Here is a 21160-nt window from a genome sequence, read left to right as displayed (position 1 = left end):
GAAAGCAATGACAAAGTTTCTTTTAATGAGAATATATCTTTTATCATTTAAAGAATCAAAAGTTCTGAGAACAAAAGGCAACAGGGAAAAATTTCACTCACTAAAAATTTTATTTCAATTTGTTTTCATTACAAATAAATAAACTTAAATACGTACCAAATCAGGGTTTGAAAGGTATGCATTCATAGCTGAAGCTATTCTGGTCATAAGTAAGTTGTTCATTTCTTCTGTAGCTCGGCGGTTATCTCGTGTAAGAAGACACAAAAGGGATCGGACCTCATTGCGTACACTCAGAGTACCTCGGCGTAGATTGTAATCAATCAGTTCTTTAATCATTCCCTGAGAAGGCAATATTACACGATTACAAATGGTGCAAGGCTGACATATTAATGATAGAACTATAAAACAAAAACTACATTTTTGATTATTCAAATGGTGAATATAACAAATCAGATATTCCTCTTGTCATTTAACCCCATTGAGAAAAGAAAAAAAGCCAAGTTACAGTAGCAGTAATGACAATTCAAAACCAAAAAGGCCAGGGAAGGCCTTTCCACAAAGAAACATATGGCCCTCTCTCACCAAAAGAGGAGATGAAGACCTGACAGTGGAGAAAAGTCATGAATGGCTTATGCTCCATAGCGAGTGAAGGGACATGTAAGTAAATAGCTACAATGAACCTTCCACAATGTAACTGTTTCAGTTAGTAGACAGGCCTCAGATAGAAGAATCATTCATCAAACCAAATATAACTTTGAAAAAATATCAAAAAAAAAAAAGTAATATTTTCTTGAAATGGAAAACTTCTTACATAAACAGTTTTTATGAATGGTTATTGTTTTCGATCTGGTACAAAATAAAGAAGACAAAAATAATCTACCTGGCTACACAAAATCTGCCTCATTGTTGCATTAGTGACAAGAGCTCTCAGTAATGTGATGCAGTGGCTGACAGCAGCACTGGCACAACCATAGCAAGTTGATGGTCGATGACTAAAAGACAAACCAATAACAAAGAGTTTATTACACAATACAATAATAAAGAATTCATAACGATTTATTACAAAATGCAATATGGAAATTGCAGGAAAAAGACAAAAGAAATGCTCAAGTAATTGTTTGATAACACTTCATACTATTAGAATTATTTAAGAAATATCACCGTGATCACCGTGACCGACCAGGCTATCAGATGTTGCTACACATCGCTGGTCACAATGCGCTGCGCATTGGCTTAGCCTTCAAATGACGCCACCCCGCTGGCTAAGCGAGCAGGCCAACAGAAGAAAGAGTGAGAGAAAGTTGTGGCGAAAGAGTACAGCAGGGATCGCCACCACCCCCTGCCGGAGCCTCGTGGAGCTTTAGGTGTTTTTGCTCAATAAACACACACAACGCCCGGTCTGGGAATCGAAACCGCGATCCTACAACCGCGAGTCCGCTGCCCTAACCACTGGGCCATTGCACCTCCACTTAAGAAATATATTTAGTTAATTCACCAGAGGATTAAGCAGGATGTTTGATGCCAAAAAGGGATTTGACGAAAATGTATAATTTTTTTTTCAAGCTTGTTAGGAGATGGGTAAATGCATATAATTAAATGTTTCGAGTAATTGTTATCCAGATTAGTGAACACAAAGAAATATGAAAAACATGGGGGGGGGGGTAAAAAAAAAAAACCCTCAACATTTTCATGAACATATGCATTTGTCGCTTCATAATGTAATATAAAGAAAAATTAGGTGTATGAAATCTGGAAAGATTTCAACAAATATTTTACAATAAATATTAAAATATAAAATAAAAAAAAACTTTTTTTTACCTATCTCTTGCTTTGTGTATGGAAGATGACATTGAAGGGTGTGACTGGTGCATTAAACTCGTCACACTTCCTTGCGGACTTGTAATCGGTGAGTCACTGGCCACACCACTTAAAACAGCTTCTTTCTGTTGACGATCATAATCAACAAGCTCCTTACGGCAGGCAAGTACTTTCTATTAGAGAAATTAAAAGGGGAAACACAGATGACCATTGATAAAAAATACAGATTTTAAAATAGGTGTGTGTGTGCGGCTTCAGAGTAAATACTCTTCCACATTTGATTAACCTTCCCTGTGCACATGTAAAGGAAGAAATCCCTGGGCAGGTACATGACCAGCTAGAAATAGTTGCAGCCATATTTCCTTCTAACACACTTCATCCAATAACCAGCCCTTTTTCTTCAAGTTCAGGAAATACTTCATCCCCCCGGCAGATATTGCCACTTTAAAAAGCTCAAGTAGGGAACTCAATGGATAAAGTAATCTAAGATACACACAAAGAGGGGATAATTAAGAGTCGGAAACACTTTGGTTTTTTAAGTCAATTCACAGCTAATACGGAGCTGACAACAACAACAATCTCCTTTGTGTGAAGCTCTTGCTTAAAGTTTGGGCCTGTGCAAGAAGCCCCTACACAGCCTCTTGTAATGCTCTAAATGGGATGCTAGTCTGTTGCAGGGTTGTTCCTCGTCTACTGCTGAGTGGACTGGAGTAACATGAAATGAAGTGTCTTGCTTAATTACAAACATGATGCACTGCCCACACTAGGAATTGAAACCACAATCTTGCGATTATTGGCTCTCTGGAAATTCCCTCCTGGATCATGTCTTTCCTACTAGTGTTGCCTTGCAACATTTCAAGAGGACCATTAACGACACACTAAAGAGTGGGAAAACTCGAAAATAATAAGGGGGGAAGGGAGAGAGAGAGAGAGAAAGGCGAGAGAGAGAGACACAGACAGAGGGAGGGAGGCAAAAATACCTGAATGATTTTACTGAGCTCATCAAATGATGATTTGCATTCGATACAGTACTTCGTGGCCAACTGCTGTATGGCCTTGTGTACACTACTGTTTGGGACATTTGCTGCAGTGCTTTCTTCCTGAAAGTACAAATTGAACAAGCATAATATAAACCTGAGCTTTCAACACATTCACTTAAAATACAAAACTATGACAACGTTAAATACAACAATTTATCAGAATTTTTGGCAATCTTTACATTTTAAGGGGTGAAACTTCATCATAAGTTTTTTTGTTTGTTTGTTTTCCCATCTTTATATCCAGAAACACACACACTGCAATGTGCATATGTGTCTGTATTTGTGTGTGTGTGTGTGTAATATACAGATATACACCATCATCATTTAAATGAATGTTAAATGAGGATGATGATGTTTATAAATGAGTGTGTATAAAATGTACAAGTGCACACATTTTCCTTGCTAACTTTGTGCTTGTAGACCAAGTGTTATAGTTTTACAGTTTGCAGTCAATCTATCTGAAGGTGGTAATTTGCCACATGTGATTTTAATGTAGTAATGTTCACTGGCTTTTATATCTGTCCCCCACCCCTCAAGCTAAGAAGAGTTAAACTGATTATAAATATTTATACCTGCATCATTTTACAGCTGGATGCCCTCCCTGTTGTTAAACCTTACTTGGGCTAAAAACCAAGCAGTACTCTAAAATAAAAATCTAAAATGCCAAGTGTTAAAGTGAAAATATATTGAGTTAAAGATTGAAATACAATCAACAAAAGCCTATATGTTGAAACTGTACATAAATATTTTTCATTTGACTAGTTTTAAATATTCTTTAAAAACATTAATTGCCTCCTCCCATCAAGTACTTTTTTTTTTTTCTCAAGAGATGTCTTCTTTCACTAAAAATATGCCCTTGGAGAGAATCTGAAGCACTTAGTTATCTTTCCATTGAAATACACCAACTTTCAGAAATATTAAATTTCTAAATATCTCATAGAGATATGTACGGTGGTGGAGCGATAGAGTAGTTGTATACTGTCAACTTAACGTGACAGTCCTGTAAGGGAATTACACCACCGCTGTTTAGCCCTAGGAAGCATCAACGCTTTCTGTCGGCCATGTCGAGGTCGACAGGAAGCGTCGATGCTTCCTAGGGCTAAACAGCGGTGGTGTAATTCCCTTACAGGACTGTCACGTTAAGTTGACAGTATACAACCACACCAACTTTGTTGTAACCAAATTAAGATAATGACAAATTTAGTAAACTAATTTTGCCATTATTAAAAGCTAGTGTTTGGAACATAAAGTAACACAAAATTTTGATGTAAGGTTTTAGTTTAAATCACTTTAATTCTTTAGCATTCGGATTACTTCATCAAATGTGATGCTAATTTATGCATATTTTTTTTTTAGAACTAATCATATATTAATTATCTTGTATCTGAGATTTCAAAGATGCGATTATTTATTTTAAGAATAATATCGCAGAGTAGTTGTGAGAGGCCAGATCTGGCCAGTTTGAACATAAAGCAGGTAGAATATGTAGCCTAGATACAGCCAGTCTGAATGCTGAAGAGTTAAGACAAGAATTTTGTGTCAGAGAAACCAATGGCAGCTTTGGGAAGGTCGATAGCAAAAGAATTAAACAAGAGAGGGCATTCTATTTTATAATTTTTGTTCAAAATTTTCAGTAGTTTTATGTTGATTTGCTATAAATCTATCAGTCATAGCAATGTGCCATTTATCCATTTTATACTATGAAATCCTTGTCTTAATATTCGAATGTCTCAAGCATAATAATAAAACAGAAGTTTTTTTTCTTAGTCAAAAATAGTTTAGACTTGAGCAGTTATTTATATTTTACCAACTACAAATGTGTCTCAACTTGAGAGACATTACTTTCAACAACGGGACGTTACAAATGCAACAGTAAATGGCTGAGATATCCAGATTGGAGATCTAACTGATTAAGCATCCCTCCACTTTTCCAAAAGTACTGCCAACACCTTTATATATATTGTACAAAACACACACATGCGTGTGTGTGTGTGTGTGTGTATGCTATTTTAAAGTCAGTTTAAGAGTAACAATGGAACATTTACTGATGGAGTGGCTCAATATTAAGAGTAGAGTCAAATTTAGTATAAAGTTCACACTGAGTGTGACCAAGCATCCCCAAGCAGGAATAAACCATTTATGTGGAATTTGAAGTTTCAGTCAATACAAAATTTTATAATGCATGTGCATGAGAGAGAGAGAGAGAAAGAGAGAGCGAGAGAGAGAGAGAGAGAGAGAGAGAGCGAGAGAGAGAGCGAGAGCATTGTTCTATCTGACCCTTTGCAAAAAGGATTATCTTTGCCTGTTAGTAAAAGCAGAAGATTTGCAATGTTCTTCCCACAACCAATAGTTACCAACAAAAATTAAGATTCCAAAGACTGTCACAATCAATCAATCTAGTTACTGATTTTTTTACAAAAATCTTCAATCATAATTTGGTTCTAAGGTACAAAAGCTTATGGAGAACATAGTTTCATGTCACTGATTCATTGCGTTTCAATCTTTTCATTCTTGTAAAAGTAGTAAAAGTCGACAATTCTTAAGTCTGTGTAAATATTTCTTCTCTTGTTACCATTTAATTCTCTTCTACTAAAGTTTAATTTTCCATTGCTGTTCTTCCATAAAAGTTAATGAGGTTCAGGTTCATTTTATACAGCTGCTTCTCACAGAGCCTTTTTAGGGATTTTACTGTTAAAACTGAATACAAAATTTGGAAGAAAATTCTAATGCAACAAATGAGAATTGAGCTAAATGCTCAAATTTTTCCTGAATGTTAAGTCAAACACATTCACAAAACATTACTATGAATTTTTTTTTTTTTTTAATATTTCATTGGCTCAAAATATTTTGCAAAAAGATCCAGAGAAGTGTCTTCTTCATCAAAAAATTGTTCCTTTGTTTCAGAAATGAAATAAATTGAATCAAATTTCAGTTAAACTTAATTTAAGAAATAATGGAAATTTTAACAGAGAATACAAGTTTAAAACAGCATTTGAATGCGGAATTAAATATTAAATGAAGGAAAAAATTGCATTAGTCAGTGGTTAGCAAGAATTAAGAATAGAATTCGTTTTTTTCTCTTTGTTGAATGGTTGGAGGATGGAATGCAGGTTTACTCAAACTGGTGAGACTGACACAGTGGATGTTGAATTTGAGGTTCTGCAAATCAACACCTGTGGGGAAAAATATGGGCAGGAAGCAATTCCAGAAAATATATATAAATCAAGGAGGAATAATTAGGGTAGAAAGTCTAATGCAGAGTCTGCAGGATGCAATTCAGTGAATGTGTCAAGAATAGGAGCAATGAGAGGAGATAGAGGTGGTATCCCGCTTTCCAAGTGAGAGGCAGCAGCTTTTGTGGAAAGAGACACAGTAAGGATAAAGTATATATGAGTAGGTTAAGTAGTTATGGCAAGTTTTTAACTGAAGTTTAGAAGGATCGATGGGCCACGCTTTCGCGGTCCGTATTCGTACTAAAAATCGAGATCGAGCGAGCTTTTGCCCTTTTAGAGCAGTGTTAGAGCAGCAAAACTCTAGTGTAGGCTGCTTGAGGTGAAGGCTGGCAACTGATCAGGACTGAAGCATTTTGTAGCTCTGTAAAGGAAACTCAGCCTTTTGGATATAATTCTGGTAATGATTGATGTGTGTGCATAAAAGAGAGAGAGAGATTGTCAAGTGTTGTGGTGTGGTAACATTTTGGTGCTGTTGAAGGAGACTAAGTGATCATATATCTCCATCAAGGGAAGTTTTCAAGGAGTCAGTTCATAGAATTGGTACATGTTCAGCATCTAGGGTGCATTAGGATGATGCATGTGGGGAAAGTTAAATCGGTTTGAAGGGTGGCATCTCCATAGTAAATGTTTATAATTAGTAGTAACACCAAGCAGATCATTAACATTTTTTATCACCATTTCATTGTTGAAACACACTGCATTTGTTTGCAATTCCAGGCATTTTTTTTCCCCCTTGTTTTATTGCTTAAATAAAATTGGTGAGTGTGTGCATCTTGAGTGTGAATTACTTGAAGAGGTTGGGGAACTGTTAACTGTTGATTTCAGAAAGATAATCGCAGTTAGAAGAAGGACAAGTTATATGATACGTGTAAGAGGGCGAAATGATACTTATGGCTGTAGAATGAAAGTAATGAGAGCAAATAATGTGAAACAACAGGAACAAGATAGAGAGAGAGAGACAGACAGACAGAGAGATAGAGAAAGAGAGAGACAGAGAGAGAGAGAACAAGGTGAGAGAGAGAGTAAACATGTTAAGATGAAAGTAATTATGTTAGATTCTGAGGAATGTAAAAGTAGCAGCTCAACAAGGACCTGGCGGGAGACAGAGAAAAACCGTAGAAAGTTAGTTCTTTCAAGTAAGATAATGACAAGCTCTAAAAGAAGTTGCTTTTTTAATAAAAAATTTGTACTTTGGATCTATTAAATACATAATGAAAATGTGATCATTAAAATTGATAACAATGAGTCACAGGTTTCAATCAATACACAGTTGTGTTTTCAGCCAAAATACATTATTATTATCATTATTATTATTATTATTATTATTATTTACGCTTCTATTTATGTACTTCCACATTTTATTGTCCTGTACCATCCCTGATGTTTTTTTTTTTGGTAACTTTTAGTGATAAGTAAATTTATTATTATTATTATTATTGAGTGAGAGAGCAGTGCATGCCATCAAAATGACATGGGTTAAAATATACGAAGCCCAATAAACCCATCACGACTACCTGTCTGATAAGAGTACACCAGGCACATGCAACACAACCATGTGTGCGACATGGTGATCTCATATCAAGATAAACAGCACATGACCTTGCAGGTGGGGCCCAGTTAGAATTTTCTTCAGGTTGAGTGGCCCATCCCACTCAAAAGGTCCCTGAATAAGGGTTCTTTAAGGATGTTGAACGAACCACCCATGTTTCCAGAGGTGAATTATTCAAATCCCAAAGAATCCCTCTCAACATATGGCTATGATGCTCCCCCACTACTTCTGCTCGTGATTAGAGATGCACATATCGTCAACCACTAAGGGACATGCTCAACTGGTTACAGTCAAACAACTGACAAGCAAATCTGTGGTATTGAGCAGAATATTTACTGTAGCCCATCTTTTATACCAAGACAAAACAATGTACATGATAACACTTCCAATCAGTTAAGATCAGAAGCCATGAGAGCCACTGCCTGGTACTGCATCTATTATTATTATTATTATATTATTATTATTATTATTTACGCTTCTATTTATGTACTTCCACATTTTATTGTCCTGTACCATCCCTGATGTTTTTTTTTTTGGTAACTTTTAGTGATAAGTAAATTTATTATTATTATTATTATTGAGTGAGAGAGCAGTGCATGCCATCAAAATGACATGGGTTAAAATATACGAAGCCCAATAAACCCATCACGACTACCTGTCTGATAAGAGTACACCAGGCACATGCAACACAACCATGTGTGCGACATGGTGATCTCATATCAAGATAAACAGCACATGACCTTGCAGGTGGGGCCCAGTTAGAATTTTCTTCAGGTTGAGTGGCCCATCCCACTCAAAAGGTCCCTGAATAAGGGTTCTTTAAGGATGTTGAACGAACCACCCATGTTTCCAGAGGTGAATTATTCAAATCCCAAAGAATCCCTCTCAACATATGGCTATGATGCTCCCCCACTACTTCTGCTCGTGATTAGAGATGCACATATCGTCAACCACTAAGGGACATGCTCAACTGGTTACAGTCAAACAACTGACAAGCAAATCTGTGGTATTGAGCAGAATATTTACTGTAGCCCATCTTTTATACCAAGACAAAACAATGTACATGATAACACTTCCAATCAGTTAAGATCAGAAGCCATGAGAGCCACTGCCTGGTACTGCATCTATTATTATTATTATTATATTATTAAGGCCGCAAACTGGCAGAATTAACACGCTGGATGAAATGCTTAACGGTATTTTGCGCGTCGTTACGTTCTTAGTTCAAATTCCACTGAGGTCGACTGCCTTTCATCCTTTCGAGGTCGATAAATTAAGTACAAGTTGTGTACCGGGTTTGATCTAATCAACTGGCCCCCTCCCCCTAAATTTCAGGCCTTGTGCCTACAATAGACAGGATCATTATCCTTATTATTATTATTATTATTATTAAGGAAGCAGTGAGCTGGCAAAATCATTGGCATGATGGATAAAATGGTGAGCAGCATTTTGTCCGTCTCCACATTCTGAGTTCAGATTCTGCAGAAGCCAACACTGCCTTTCATCTTTTCAGGATCAATAAAATAAGCACCAATCAAGCACTGTAATTAATTATTCCCCTCCTGTCAAATTTTTTGTGTCTAGTAGCAGGAAGGATTATTATCATTTCAGGACTTGTGCCTTGAGTAGAAAAGATTATTATTACTATTATTATTATTATTATTAACAGTTGAGAAAATGAAACAATTTACTCAACAGTTAATAATATTAATAAAATAATCTTTAATATAATTTACTCAACTGTTAATAATAATAATCTTTATTTTTTCTACTCTAGGCACAAGATCTCAAAATTTTTGGGCCTTGTGTCAAGAATAGAAATTATTATTATTATTATTAACAGCTGAGAAAATGAAACAATTTAGTTTACTGTGGGAAGAAGGAACGCTTGATGGTGTTTTTTTACATGCCATCGGCACGAGTATCACAACTACAATTTCCATTTGATTTTTATTTTGATGTTGATGTACTTGACTCAATAGGTCTCCTCAACCACAGCAGGTTGCCCTATGATCCAAAGTAAGCACAGCAGGCCGTCCTGCAAAGCCATGAACTCACTTTATTTGTGGGGTCTTCGCAGTCACAGCATGTGACATGACTTAAATGTTATGTTGTAAAGATAACCTAGTGTTGTGTTATGTAGAGATGAACATTTGTAAAATATTTTATACTTAATTTAAAATTAGAAATAATATTTTCTGCACTAATAATAATGTAAATTGAGACAGGCTGATAACATCAATGAGTATATCACTTTTCAATGGAATTATTAATTACAGAAATAAATTCATTATATATATTTTTTTTCAAATGGTAAACTTTTTCAAGAGATCAAAATGTAAAGTTAACATTGTAGAAGTTATGATAAACCAAGAAATAATTAAAAATAAAGATGTTTTTTTAAGGAAATTTCATAATTCAATAAAGTGACTGCTAATTAGAGAATATAAATGTATATTATACAAGATGAAAAAGTAGATGTTAGAAGCTCCAAAAATAAGTGATTAAGAGAGCAGAAAAACTGAAGCACCAACATAGAAGCATTCTAAAGAGCCGAATCAGTTTTAGATTTGAGTTGTGTAATCAACTGAAGAATCACTAAATTGATAAACAACAGTTACAAAGAATAAAAAAACAGAAAATAAGAAAAATTTGGATCAATTCTCGAAATTTCTTTCTTTCAAACTGTCTCCTTTCTGGCCGTTTTCTGGAGAGGGTGGGATGGGGGAGAATATGTTGACAAAAAATAGAAAAACTGGGAATATTCAATGAAGATTAAAAACACTAACCCCAAAACAACTCAGCTGACTAGTTTTGAAACAGCGATTTGTGAGATCTTTGACTGGGGTATAGATCTGTAAAAACAGTTGAAATGATGCATAAAAAAAGTTAATAAAAAGGTTAATTTTAAAAAAGCAGCTAGAAATGGTCTTCAGAATATGTTAAAGCAGAAAAAGGAAAATAAACATAACAAACAAAAGGGGAGGCTGACACACAAGTGAAAAAATTTTTTAAATAAATGTTTTAATGTGAAAATTTCTTTAGTGAAAGGGGAGGAGGATGAGAAGGAAGTGTTAGAAAGAAACTTACCAAAGTTTTGTCAGAGCTGTGTTCTGTCACTTGCATCAACAAATTTTCTAGAGCTGGTTTGTGGGCTTGCAGTTGTTTATAAGTACGATCTGCCTTTTCTAATAAGCTGTTGATAGTTGCAATTGACTAAAATAAAATTTTAAAAATATTTCCACAATGAAGCATCCAAATAAAAATAATAATTTGCATTCTATGATCATCGAAATAAGGTTTTATAAATGTCGAAACATCATCATCATCATCATCGTTTAGCGTCCGTTCTCCATGCTAGCATGGGTTGGACGGTTCGACCGGGGATCTGGGAAGCCAGAAGGCTGCACCAGGCTCCGGTCTTATCTGGCAATGTTTCTACAGCTGGATGCCCTTCCTAACGCCAACCACTCTGTGAGTGTAGTGGGTGCTTTTTACGTGCCACCTGCACTGGTGCCAGGCGAAGCTGGCATCGGCCACGGTCAGATTGGTGCATTTTATGGAAGCCAGTCAAGGCGGCACAGGTGTTTAATATAAATTATCAAGGCGATCAGCTGGTAGATTCGTTAGCATGCTGGGCAAAATGCTTAGTGGTATTTCATCTGTCTTTATGTTCTGAGTTCAAATTCTACTGAGGTAGACTTGACCTTTCAGGATCAATAAAATTTATACCAGTTGAGCACTGGGATCAATTTAATCAACCTCTTCCTCCCAAAACTGCTGGTCTTGTACCAAAATTTGAAACCAATATAAATAATTGTCATCTCCCACATCATCTTAATTTACGAATGGGGAAAATAAATTATATAAACTCATCATCATCTCTTAATAATATTGTTGGTCAGTAATCTTTAAAGATAGAAGCAACAATTTATTTCTGCCAATTTTATTTTAAATATTTCTTAAATAATATCATTTAACAGATGTTAAATGATGATGATGATAATGTGCAGCAACTTTGTTTCACAAAATTTATCTTCTATAACAAAACATGAAGAACATTGGTTCCAAATATGACACTTTGCAAAGTCTCAAGAGTTTCATAAGTTCACATACTTTTTTCCGATCATCTTCGTTTTCAATGGGATCAACAGCACAGCATGGCTTGGCAGTCATCGTGAAGTCAAATTTAGCATATTTGCAGAAACCACAAGCATTACACAGAAAAGGATCTTTTTCATCATAGTTAATAGACCTACAAAAAATATAACAATTACTTTTTTAAACTGTCATCCATAAATCAAGCTATTTTCATATACAAATAAAGGTATAATAAATATCTTCCTTTTTATCATTTAATCCAAGGAGAAGTGGCAGTGACTTATAGTGTTTGGTTTATGTGTGGTGCCATATGGGTGAGAGCAATAGTTGATGTACAGGTTCAGCTTATGAAGGTTGATGCCTGGGAGGCAGATGTGAGGTAGGGACGGATGTCAAGAGGTTTGAAGTGACACTTGAGAAGAATCGGGCAAAGCGTTTACTCTCGGGTCTAGAGAGTGAGACAGTAAGGAGGATGATAGGAGGAAAAGCCGACAGAGATGCAACAATAGCTGCATCTTCTGAGGAACAGAAAAACAACCTTGTCCAACTCCAGCCAGCAAGTAAAAACGATGATACTAGTTTTGTATTTGCTTGGATTGAATTGCAAAGACAGGGTGCCAAAGATGGCAAAGTAGTGTTTTGGGGTGCTGAGACTTGCCTGGGTGATTGTATAAAGATTGTGAGGATTAACTACTACTACTACAGTGGATATGGTGGATGTCTGTTTAGGGTTTTGTCTATTGAGGACAGCATTATCCTAGATGCAGGTTTCCTTCTCTTGGTAAGATGATAGGATGCGACTGGAAGAGGAATTACCAACTCGTGGTCTTGTGCATCTTTGAGGTCTTTAACTTCTGTTGCATGGGTGCAGGTCTATGTTGTACGACGTCTTCTCTGGTTTTTAGCAGGTAATTTTATCTCATTGCATGATGTCTGCCTACATCTTAGCTGGATGTTATGACTGATTAACATTGCTAATTGCCCAATTTGTGCAGAATCCTCTCCTTCAAATTTGCTCAATACCTAATACTCGCCCACAACATTTTTTCAGGGGTAATAAACCCAGCACCCCAGAATCACCAAGAGGATCCTTTCATTACCTTTATATATATAAAGGCGCAGGAGTGGCTGTGTGGTAAGTAGCTTGCTAACCAACTACATGGTTCCGGGTTCAGTCCCACTGCGTGGCATCTTGGGCAAGTGTCTTCTGCTATAGCCCCGGGCCGACCAATGCCTTGTGAGTGGATTTGGTAGACGGAAACTGAAGGAAGCCTGTCGTAATATATATATATATAATATATATATATATATATATATATATAATATATATATATATATATATATATATATATATATATATATATATATATATATATGTATGTGTCTGTCTGTCTATGTTTGTCCCCCCAGCATTGCTTGACAACCGATGCTGGTGTGTTTACGTCCCCGTCACTTAGCGGTTCGGCAAAAGAGACCGATAGAATAAGTACTGGGCTTACAAAGAATAAGTCCCGGGTTCGATTTGCTCGACTAAAGGCGGTGCTCCAGCATGGTTGCAGTCAAATGACTGAAACAAGTAAAAGAGTAAAAGAGAGAGTAAAGAGTATATATATATATAAATATATATATATATATTTTAGTTCCTAATTATATGAAATAACAGCAGTTTCCTTACCTGCACTTATGACATTGAAAAACATTTTCTCCGCAATTGCCACAAACACCAGGATTAGCTCGAACACTTGCACTGCACCGAGGACACTGCAGCGTTTCTGCAGTAGCTTGTAAATTGTCATAGAAATCAGCATACTCAATCATTAAGTTACAGGCTACAATTGGAATGGGGAATTCTACCTAAAATGCGAAAAATGGGAAGGAAAAAAAAAAAAAATCAAGCTCATTGAGAAATGCAAGTCATTTTATGTGATGACAAATAAGGATAAATAAAAAAATTAGCCAGAATATAATTTAAAAAAAAAAAGAAAGGGATTGTGATTTCACTAAACTACTTACTTTAACATCAGTTTGTCCATTTCCAAGTGTAACTCTACGAGCTTTGTGCCATAAACCAGGCCTGAAATTACAATTGCAAAACTTCCTTACAAGTCAGGCAAAGTTATAACAAGCATGTTGATAATGAAGATTTTTAATGAAAATATTTAAAGTTACATTATATTGCTTGTAAATTAAAAAAAATGAAAATAGATTTTAAAAAAAAAATTAGTACAGGTACATAACTGATTTTCCAGCAAAAGAGTTCAATAGAATCATCATCATCATCGTTTAACGTCCGTTCTCCATGCTAGCATGGGTTGGACGGTTCGACCGGGGATCTGGGAAGCCAGAAGGCTGCACCAGGCTCCAGTCTTATCTGGCAAAGTTTCTACAGCTGGATGCCCTTCCTAACGCCAACCACTCCAAGAGTGTAATGGGTGCTTTTTACGTGCCACCTGCACTGGTGCCAGGCGAGGCTGGCATCGGCCACGGTCGGATTGGTGCATTTTATGTGCCACCTGCACAGAAGCCAGTCGAGGCGGCGCTGGCTTCGGCCACGATTCGGATGGTGCTTTTTAAAAATAAGTACAGGGATTGATTTGTTCAAGTGAAACTCAAGGCGATGCTTCAGCATGGCCACAGCCCAATGGCTGAAACAAGGACATAAACAAAGCAACAGCAACACAGAAAGAGCAAACATATTTACTTGTTTTTCAACTCCACCACAGCTTGTACGGATCTATTGTTGTAGTAGATATTCATTACACGCACCTACAAAACCAGGAAATAATTGACGTAAATACAAAAGGTTTCAGATAATGTGGCTTTTTACACATGCCTCGACCTCCACACATCTGACATCCATCAAATCTTGTCCATTACTGTTGACAACACCTACTTCAATTTCCTCAACCAATTCTGCAAACAAACATTAGGCCTAACCTATTGTGTACAATACAAAACCAGGAAATAATTGACGTAAATACAAAAGGTTTCAGATAATGTGGCTCTTTACACATGCCTCGACCTCCACACATCTGACATTCATCAAATCTTGTCCATTACTGTTGACAACACCTACTTCAATTTCCTCAACCAATTCTGCAAACAAACATTAGGCCTAACCCTTTGTGTACAATATCTTGCAGAAATAAGCCCAAATCAAGATGCAAAATCTGATGAGAGTTTCAGCTAGGTATCAACAAAACTGTGTTTAACACACCAAAGTAACTTTCTTTGGTGACTTCCACACCCTGATCTCAAATAAGCAAAGGATCCCATTCGAGAAACATATAATCTGTATCTTATGTCCCCAACAATGTTTTCACAGAATAACTCATCTTTTACTCAATCACTGGCTGAATCTGTAAATGTTGATTTTATGACACAAATGAATTCAGAATTCATTCATAATGTCAAAGTGACACCTTCATTTGCAAACAGATTCATTCATTGTGGTTTTTGTTGTTTAGACCCACACCTGTCTCAGACCTTCTGACCAACAACGTGACAATAATGTAATTATTATGTAACAAGAATCAGAGGTGACTCATTGGAAAATTTCACAAAAAGCAAATATAAAATGGACACTTATGATCCATGCAACACAAGCTAAAACAACAGTTAATTAAAACACTTAAAATAACAGTTAATTGATTATTAAATATGTTTCCAAAATAAATAATGTTCAGTTTAATATAGGAAATTTATACAAAGATAAATTACTTTGATGTCGTTAAAAACATCATAAAGTAACATAAATAAATAAAAGTGATTTTTTTTTTCTTTAAAATTATTATGAAGGACTTAAAAAAGTTACCATTTTAGTTCTTTTCAGATCACTTATCCTAAGGGAGATCTTTGAAATAGTGTGACTGCCAACCAATTTTACAATTTGAGTTGTGGTAGTGAATTTAGAATCAACTTTAATAGCAGAAAGCTTCAAGTTCTAAAACAGACAAAAGAAAGATGAATCAGAACAAAATTATATCCATTAAATTTTTTTTTTTTAAATGCATTCAATAATTTAAGATTAGATATTAATAATACAACTTTCAGAATAAGCATATTAAAAGTTAATTCAATCATTTAAACTATTTTACTTAACCAATCACCTAAGCCATCAGCATAGTCATCCTTTTTACATCCACTATTCCATACTTGTATGGGTTGGAGGGATCCTTTCCAACACGGCACCTCACTGTTGTGTTCTTTTGTCATCTCTCAGGTGAGGTTCAATATCTTGAGGTCAGCTTTCACTTCTGTCCATGTCTTTCTTGGTCTTCCTCTTCCACAGTTTCCTTCCAATCAGACATTCTGGTACTTCTTTACCAATCTGTTGACCTTCCAAATACACATAACGTGTCTGCACCAACACGGTCTTCATATTTGCACACTGCATCTGATTCCTTTTACACCTCAGCTTCTCTCTGCCACGTTCTTCGTTATCATTTAACATCATACACACTCGGCAGAATCATACTTGCTTCATTTGTCCCCACCCACATCTCACAAACCAATCACTAACATACTTCATACACCAGCAACATACAATTGACCCTTCACCTGAAGAGAGAATTCTCAGGTTGCCAGCAAGGGAGGTAATAACTTCCCCAACTTCTCCAACCCTCAGACCAGTAAAATATTTCAACAGTAATCTTATTTCTTCTAAAATATATTCATTACATTAGAAACAAAAAAACAAAAAAAAAGTAAATGGTCTACTTACTGCAAAAGGAACTTCTGGATTATTGCAGACAAGACAAGGATCACTCTCTAAATAGTAGCCATCAAAATCAACCAAACCTTGAAGCATACTGCAAGAGACGAATATTTACACAAACAGTTGGTTAAAGCTGAATAGACAAGATCATTTCAAAAATTTAATTGTGCCATGTTAGAGACACTGTTTAACCCTTTTGTTAACGACTCAGCTGAAGCCAGATCTGGCTCTGTAGTACAAATGTCTTGTTTTCATAAGTTTTGAATTAAAATCTTCCACCAAACCTTAGTCACAATTTATGTTCCTAACACTAGCTTCATGATAACTAAGTTATTTTACTAAATTCTTTGTTATATTTAAAGTAATTGAAAGAAACACAGAGCATCTCAAAAGAAATATGGCAACAAAAAGGTTAAACAGTAAATGAATTTTCAAGTAATATAGTGTTGGCTTCCATTTTATATTAATATATATATTAATATACATATTAATATTAATATATATATATATATATATATATATTAATATTATATTAATATAGCAGAATGAAGATGCGGTTAGGAAGATGTCAAATATTTGGAATTTAGAATTTTTTTTTACTATTGAGCAAATATCATCACAGAATAATGATTTTCATTTATTAAAGAGGTAGATTTTTAATAAGCTATCACACATTGAAATATATAACAAAAAGATATACAATTAATATTTATTCGTTAATTCTTACTTATAAATTGTGGCATTTGGATGGTTGGCTAATATCTGGTTTTCTTCCTTTAGAACAGACACTGCTTTTTCTAAATACTCTTGGATCTAGAGGGTGGAAAAAGGAAAAAAAAAATTTTTTAAGTAAATTATCATAAAAATAAAATACTCAATGGATTTAATCAACAAAGCAAAATTTATTTAATTAATAAGGGATGGAAAAATACAAACTAAATTTTAACATGGAACAAAGAAGGAAACTAGTATTTTAAATGTTGCAGGGCCTTCGTTGAAGGAGCACAGATAACATGAAAGCCTGCCAGTTTTGTCAGCATGCCACTGAAGGTGTCTTACAAAATAGAGTCATTCTCCTTTTTAGGTCAAAGACAGAAATCCAAGGACCTGATATAAAAAATATATGCTGGAATAATTTGATATATGTGAGATATTTAAAACCGGGCAGTGGGGGGAAACCCCCAACAATATATCATTAAACATAATTGAATAAACCAACCTTTTTATCAGATTTTTGACTTGTTTTCAGCACAAAGAAGCCAAGAAGATCAACAAATTGAGCAGCTTTGCGACCATAGAGAGGTAGTTCTTTCCATAAACTCCACAGTAATTCTAACAGACTTTGTTGCTGGTCAATGGTGGAGTTTCTGAATAAAAATTACAAAGATGAATAAACATGGAGGTACATCAGGATTGTATAATATAATTAACTATGAAACACCTTTTATTAGATCTATATGATTACAGTGAAAAGGTTGTAAAAAGAGCCCTTTCGGTTACGAATGACTATGGGATTCATCATCATCATCATCATTTAGTGTCTGCTTTCCATGCAAGCATGGGTTGGACGGTTCAACTGGGGTCTGGGAAGCCAGGAGGCTGCACCAGGCCCAGTCTGATCTGGCAATGTTTCTATGGCTGGATGCCCTTCCTAACGCCAACAACTCCGTGAGTGTAGTGGGTGCTTTTTATGTGCCAGACGGGGCTGGCAAACGGCCACGGTCAGATGGTGCTTTTTACATGCCACCAGCACGGGGGCCAGGCGAGGCTGGTAACGGCCACGATCGGATGGTGCTTTTTATGTGCCACCGGCATGGACGCCAGTCGGGGCGGCGCTGGCAACAGCTCCCCCTCCAAGGTAGCAGTCACCCATGCATACCAACCTTCCCACTCCACAAGGGCAAAAGCTAATGCAACTTGGTACCAGTGATAATGCAACTCATTTCTACAGGTGAGTGAACTGGAGCAATGTAAAGTAAAGTGTCTTGCTCAAGAACACAACATACAGCCCAGTACAGGAATCAAATTCACTACTTCGTGATTGATGCTCTATGCACTGAGCCATGTGCCTTCACTCAAAAACTAATCTTTAAAATAGGGCAGCAGATAAATTATTAAATAATGTGAACGTGTGTTTAAAAGTTGTTAGTGTTTGTGGCTGTACTTTTGAAATCAAAAGTGAAATAGAGAATATGAGAAACTGAATAAGAGTATTGTTGGCATTAGGAAGGGCATCCAGCTGTAGAAACACTGCCAGATCAGATTGGGGCCTGGTGCAGCCTCCTGGCTTCCCAGACCCCAGTCGAACTGTCCAACCCATGCCAGCATGGAGAACGGACGTTAAACGATGATGATGATAGTGATGACTGATTGCATTTTAACCGGTCATAACCAGCCCAAATATTCTGTGTTTTATGTTTAAACTGACCAGATCCAGCCTTTCACACCTACCCTACAATGTTATTCTAAAAATATACAAGCACATCATTGCAATATTGAAGCTGCAAGAGAATGCCTGATAAATTCAGAACAAGGTGAATAAATAAGCATTACATTTGACAAAGAAATCTGATTGCTAAAAGGTTAAAGTGGTATAAACTAAGATTCTAAGGAATAATTTTTTTTAAAAACTCTAAATTAAAGATTAATCTCATATTCAAAACATTTGTGTAAAAAAAAAGAACAATACAAAAGAATATTAAAAAGAGAATCACCTGTAAATCTGTAGAATAAGAGAGTGTGCTTGCCAGCGACAGCTAGTTGAGTTGGACTCTAAGAGGAAGGAGCGCACAAACTTCATAAGGAGGGCATGATCCACCGTTTGGTTAAGTTGCTGCACCAGGTCATAGCAGAGCTGCTCATCCATCTGCTGCTGGAATTGGCGTTGGCCATTATCCTCATTAGCTTCTGTAAGAAATATAGAACTCGAGTGAATATATATCTATGATAATAAATGGCAAGTTTGTGTGTTGGTGAATTTGTTACGAAACTATCCAACAGACCTTGATGAAATTTGACATGTGTGTGGGGCTTATGCCAATGACCCCACTTATGCACTTGGAATTTTTCTTTTTAAAAAAAAAATCGATCTTTAATCAGCATTGATTTTTCAAAAACTGTAAAATTTCAGCATTTTTTGCACTAGCCATCGTGACATCAATTTGACGAAAAACGTTTCATGGGTACAAACAGATAGCTTATTGACGGTAATCTATTTAGCATTTGCTAATTCTTCATTTCAATGCAAATTGTTTAGATTTGCTAAAACTTATTATTTTAATTCATTGTTTTAATTCCACAGCGTTTCAGGTTTTGATTAGGTAAGAGCATTTTATTTCTCAAGCAAAATTTAGGCATCAATTTCACGGAATCTGCCCCAAAGTGTAAAATTTCGCCATTCTATGCACATACACAAAAATGACAACACGGGTTTGCTACTAGACTGCTCATTTTTTCGTCAAATTGGTCCTACCCATTAATATAGATTTAAAATTTTTGAAAAATGCCAAAATTTGATGAAAAATGTTTCATGGCTATAAACAGACATCTTATTAACTAATTTATTACCGGGTACCTCAGCTAGTATATATCACGTGATCACGTGACCGTGATAGTATATATATATAAAAATCAACATTATAACAGCTCATTTTATTTATAGAGATAGCATGGTTTACATCTGTGTAATGTAACAAAAAGGTTAAGTAATGACCCATGTATTAATTACCATAATATTTAGTTACCTGTATTCATATTAGGTGCAGAATCTTTTTCTTTCTTGCGCTTAGTAGGAGATCCACAGCTATTAGAACTTGAACCTGCTAGCTGAGTTATCTTTGAGCCACACACAGCTGACTGGAGCAGCTGTAGCAAGACAGGGGCAACACCTTCATCAAGCATGATGCTTGCTTTCATCAAAAACACAAGGATATCTGCAAAGAAACAAACACACAACATGACAAATTTACTGTCTACGTTCTTCATCTGTGTCAGTTTGTATGTTAGTTTCATCATCTTACGTCGTTTAACGTCTGCTTTCCATGCTGGCGTGGGTTGGATGGTTTCACTGAGGACTAGCAAGCCGGGAGGCTACACCAAGCTCCAATCTGATCTGGCAAGGTTTCTACAAGGGGCCACACAGTGGGGCTGAACACAAGACCACACAACTGGGAAGTAAGCTTCTCAATCACACAGCCACACCTGGGCTTCATCATCATCGTTTAACGTCTGTTTTCCATGCTAGCATGGGTTGGACGGTTCGACCGGGGATCTGGGAAGCCAGAAGGCTGCACCAGGCTCCAGTCTGATCTGGCAGTGTTTCTACAGCTGGATGCCCTTCCTATCGCCAACCACTCCGTGAGTGTAGTGGGTGCTTTTTACGTGCCAGGCGAGGCTGGCAACGGCCACGATTAGATTGGTACTTTTTACATGCCACCGGCACAGAAGCCAGTCAAGGCGGCGCTGGCATCAGCCATGTTCGGATGGTGCTTTTTAATTAGTATATTAACATTGCTAAGGATACCTTCAGTGTCAGAGAACGAGCACCTTATATTGAAGGCAGATGTGGAATACTACGAGGGTTTCACTATTATCATATAAACACTGGAAGATTACTCTCAGTGCAGATAGCTATTTTAAATATATTAGATTGCAAGAAGAATATCTAACACAAGTGCAAACCTTTAACCCTTTAGCTTATAAT

General features: G+C 36.2%; 1 protein-coding gene across 12 annotated transcripts in view; it reads right to left on the bottom strand.

Moving 5' to 3' along the window:
- LOC115223172 (E3 ubiquitin-protein ligase UBR4) overlaps window positions 1-21160 on the bottom strand; it is a 197368-nt gene that overhangs the window by 40227 nt on the left and 135981 nt on the right. For 9 of the 12 annotated variants that reach the window (XM_036512184.1, XM_036512187.1, XM_036512188.1 and 6 more), the window contains 16 exons: window positions 20202-20390; window positions 19173-19365; window positions 17678-17825; window positions 17186-17271; window positions 16465-16552; window positions 15556-15684; window positions 14443-14507; window positions 13755-13815; window positions 13417-13595; window positions 11757-11895; window positions 10731-10856; window positions 10430-10495; window positions 2799-2918; window positions 1819-1991; window positions 881-992; window positions 157-339 (listed from right to left, as the gene is read on the bottom strand). In XM_036512184.1, the coding sequence (XP_036368077.1) occupies window positions 157-339; window positions 881-992; window positions 1819-1991; window positions 2799-2918; window positions 10430-10495; window positions 10731-10856; window positions 11757-11895; window positions 13417-13595; window positions 13755-13815; window positions 14443-14507; window positions 15556-15684; window positions 16465-16552; window positions 17186-17271; window positions 17678-17825; window positions 19173-19365; window positions 20202-20390 (2057 nt within the window). The remainder of the gene's footprint in view (window positions 1-156; window positions 340-880; window positions 993-1818; window positions 1992-2798; window positions 2919-10429; window positions 10496-10730; window positions 10857-11756; window positions 11896-13416; window positions 13596-13754; window positions 13816-14442; window positions 14508-15555; window positions 15685-16464; window positions 16553-17185; window positions 17272-17677; window positions 17826-19172; window positions 19366-20201; window positions 20391-21160) is intronic. The other 3 variants (XM_036512191.1, XM_036512193.1, XM_036512194.1) reach the window with 1 other exon arrangement.

Source organism: Octopus sinensis, linkage group LG22 (assembly GCF_006345805.1).
Source record: "Octopus sinensis linkage group LG22, ASM634580v1, whole genome shotgun sequence".
In the NCBI taxonomy this organism is placed as follows: Eukaryota; Metazoa; Mollusca; class Cephalopoda; order Octopoda; family Octopodidae; genus Octopus; species Octopus sinensis.
The sequence above is the reverse complement of the archived record's forward strand: the minus strand, read 5'-3'. Positions and strand labels throughout refer to the sequence as shown.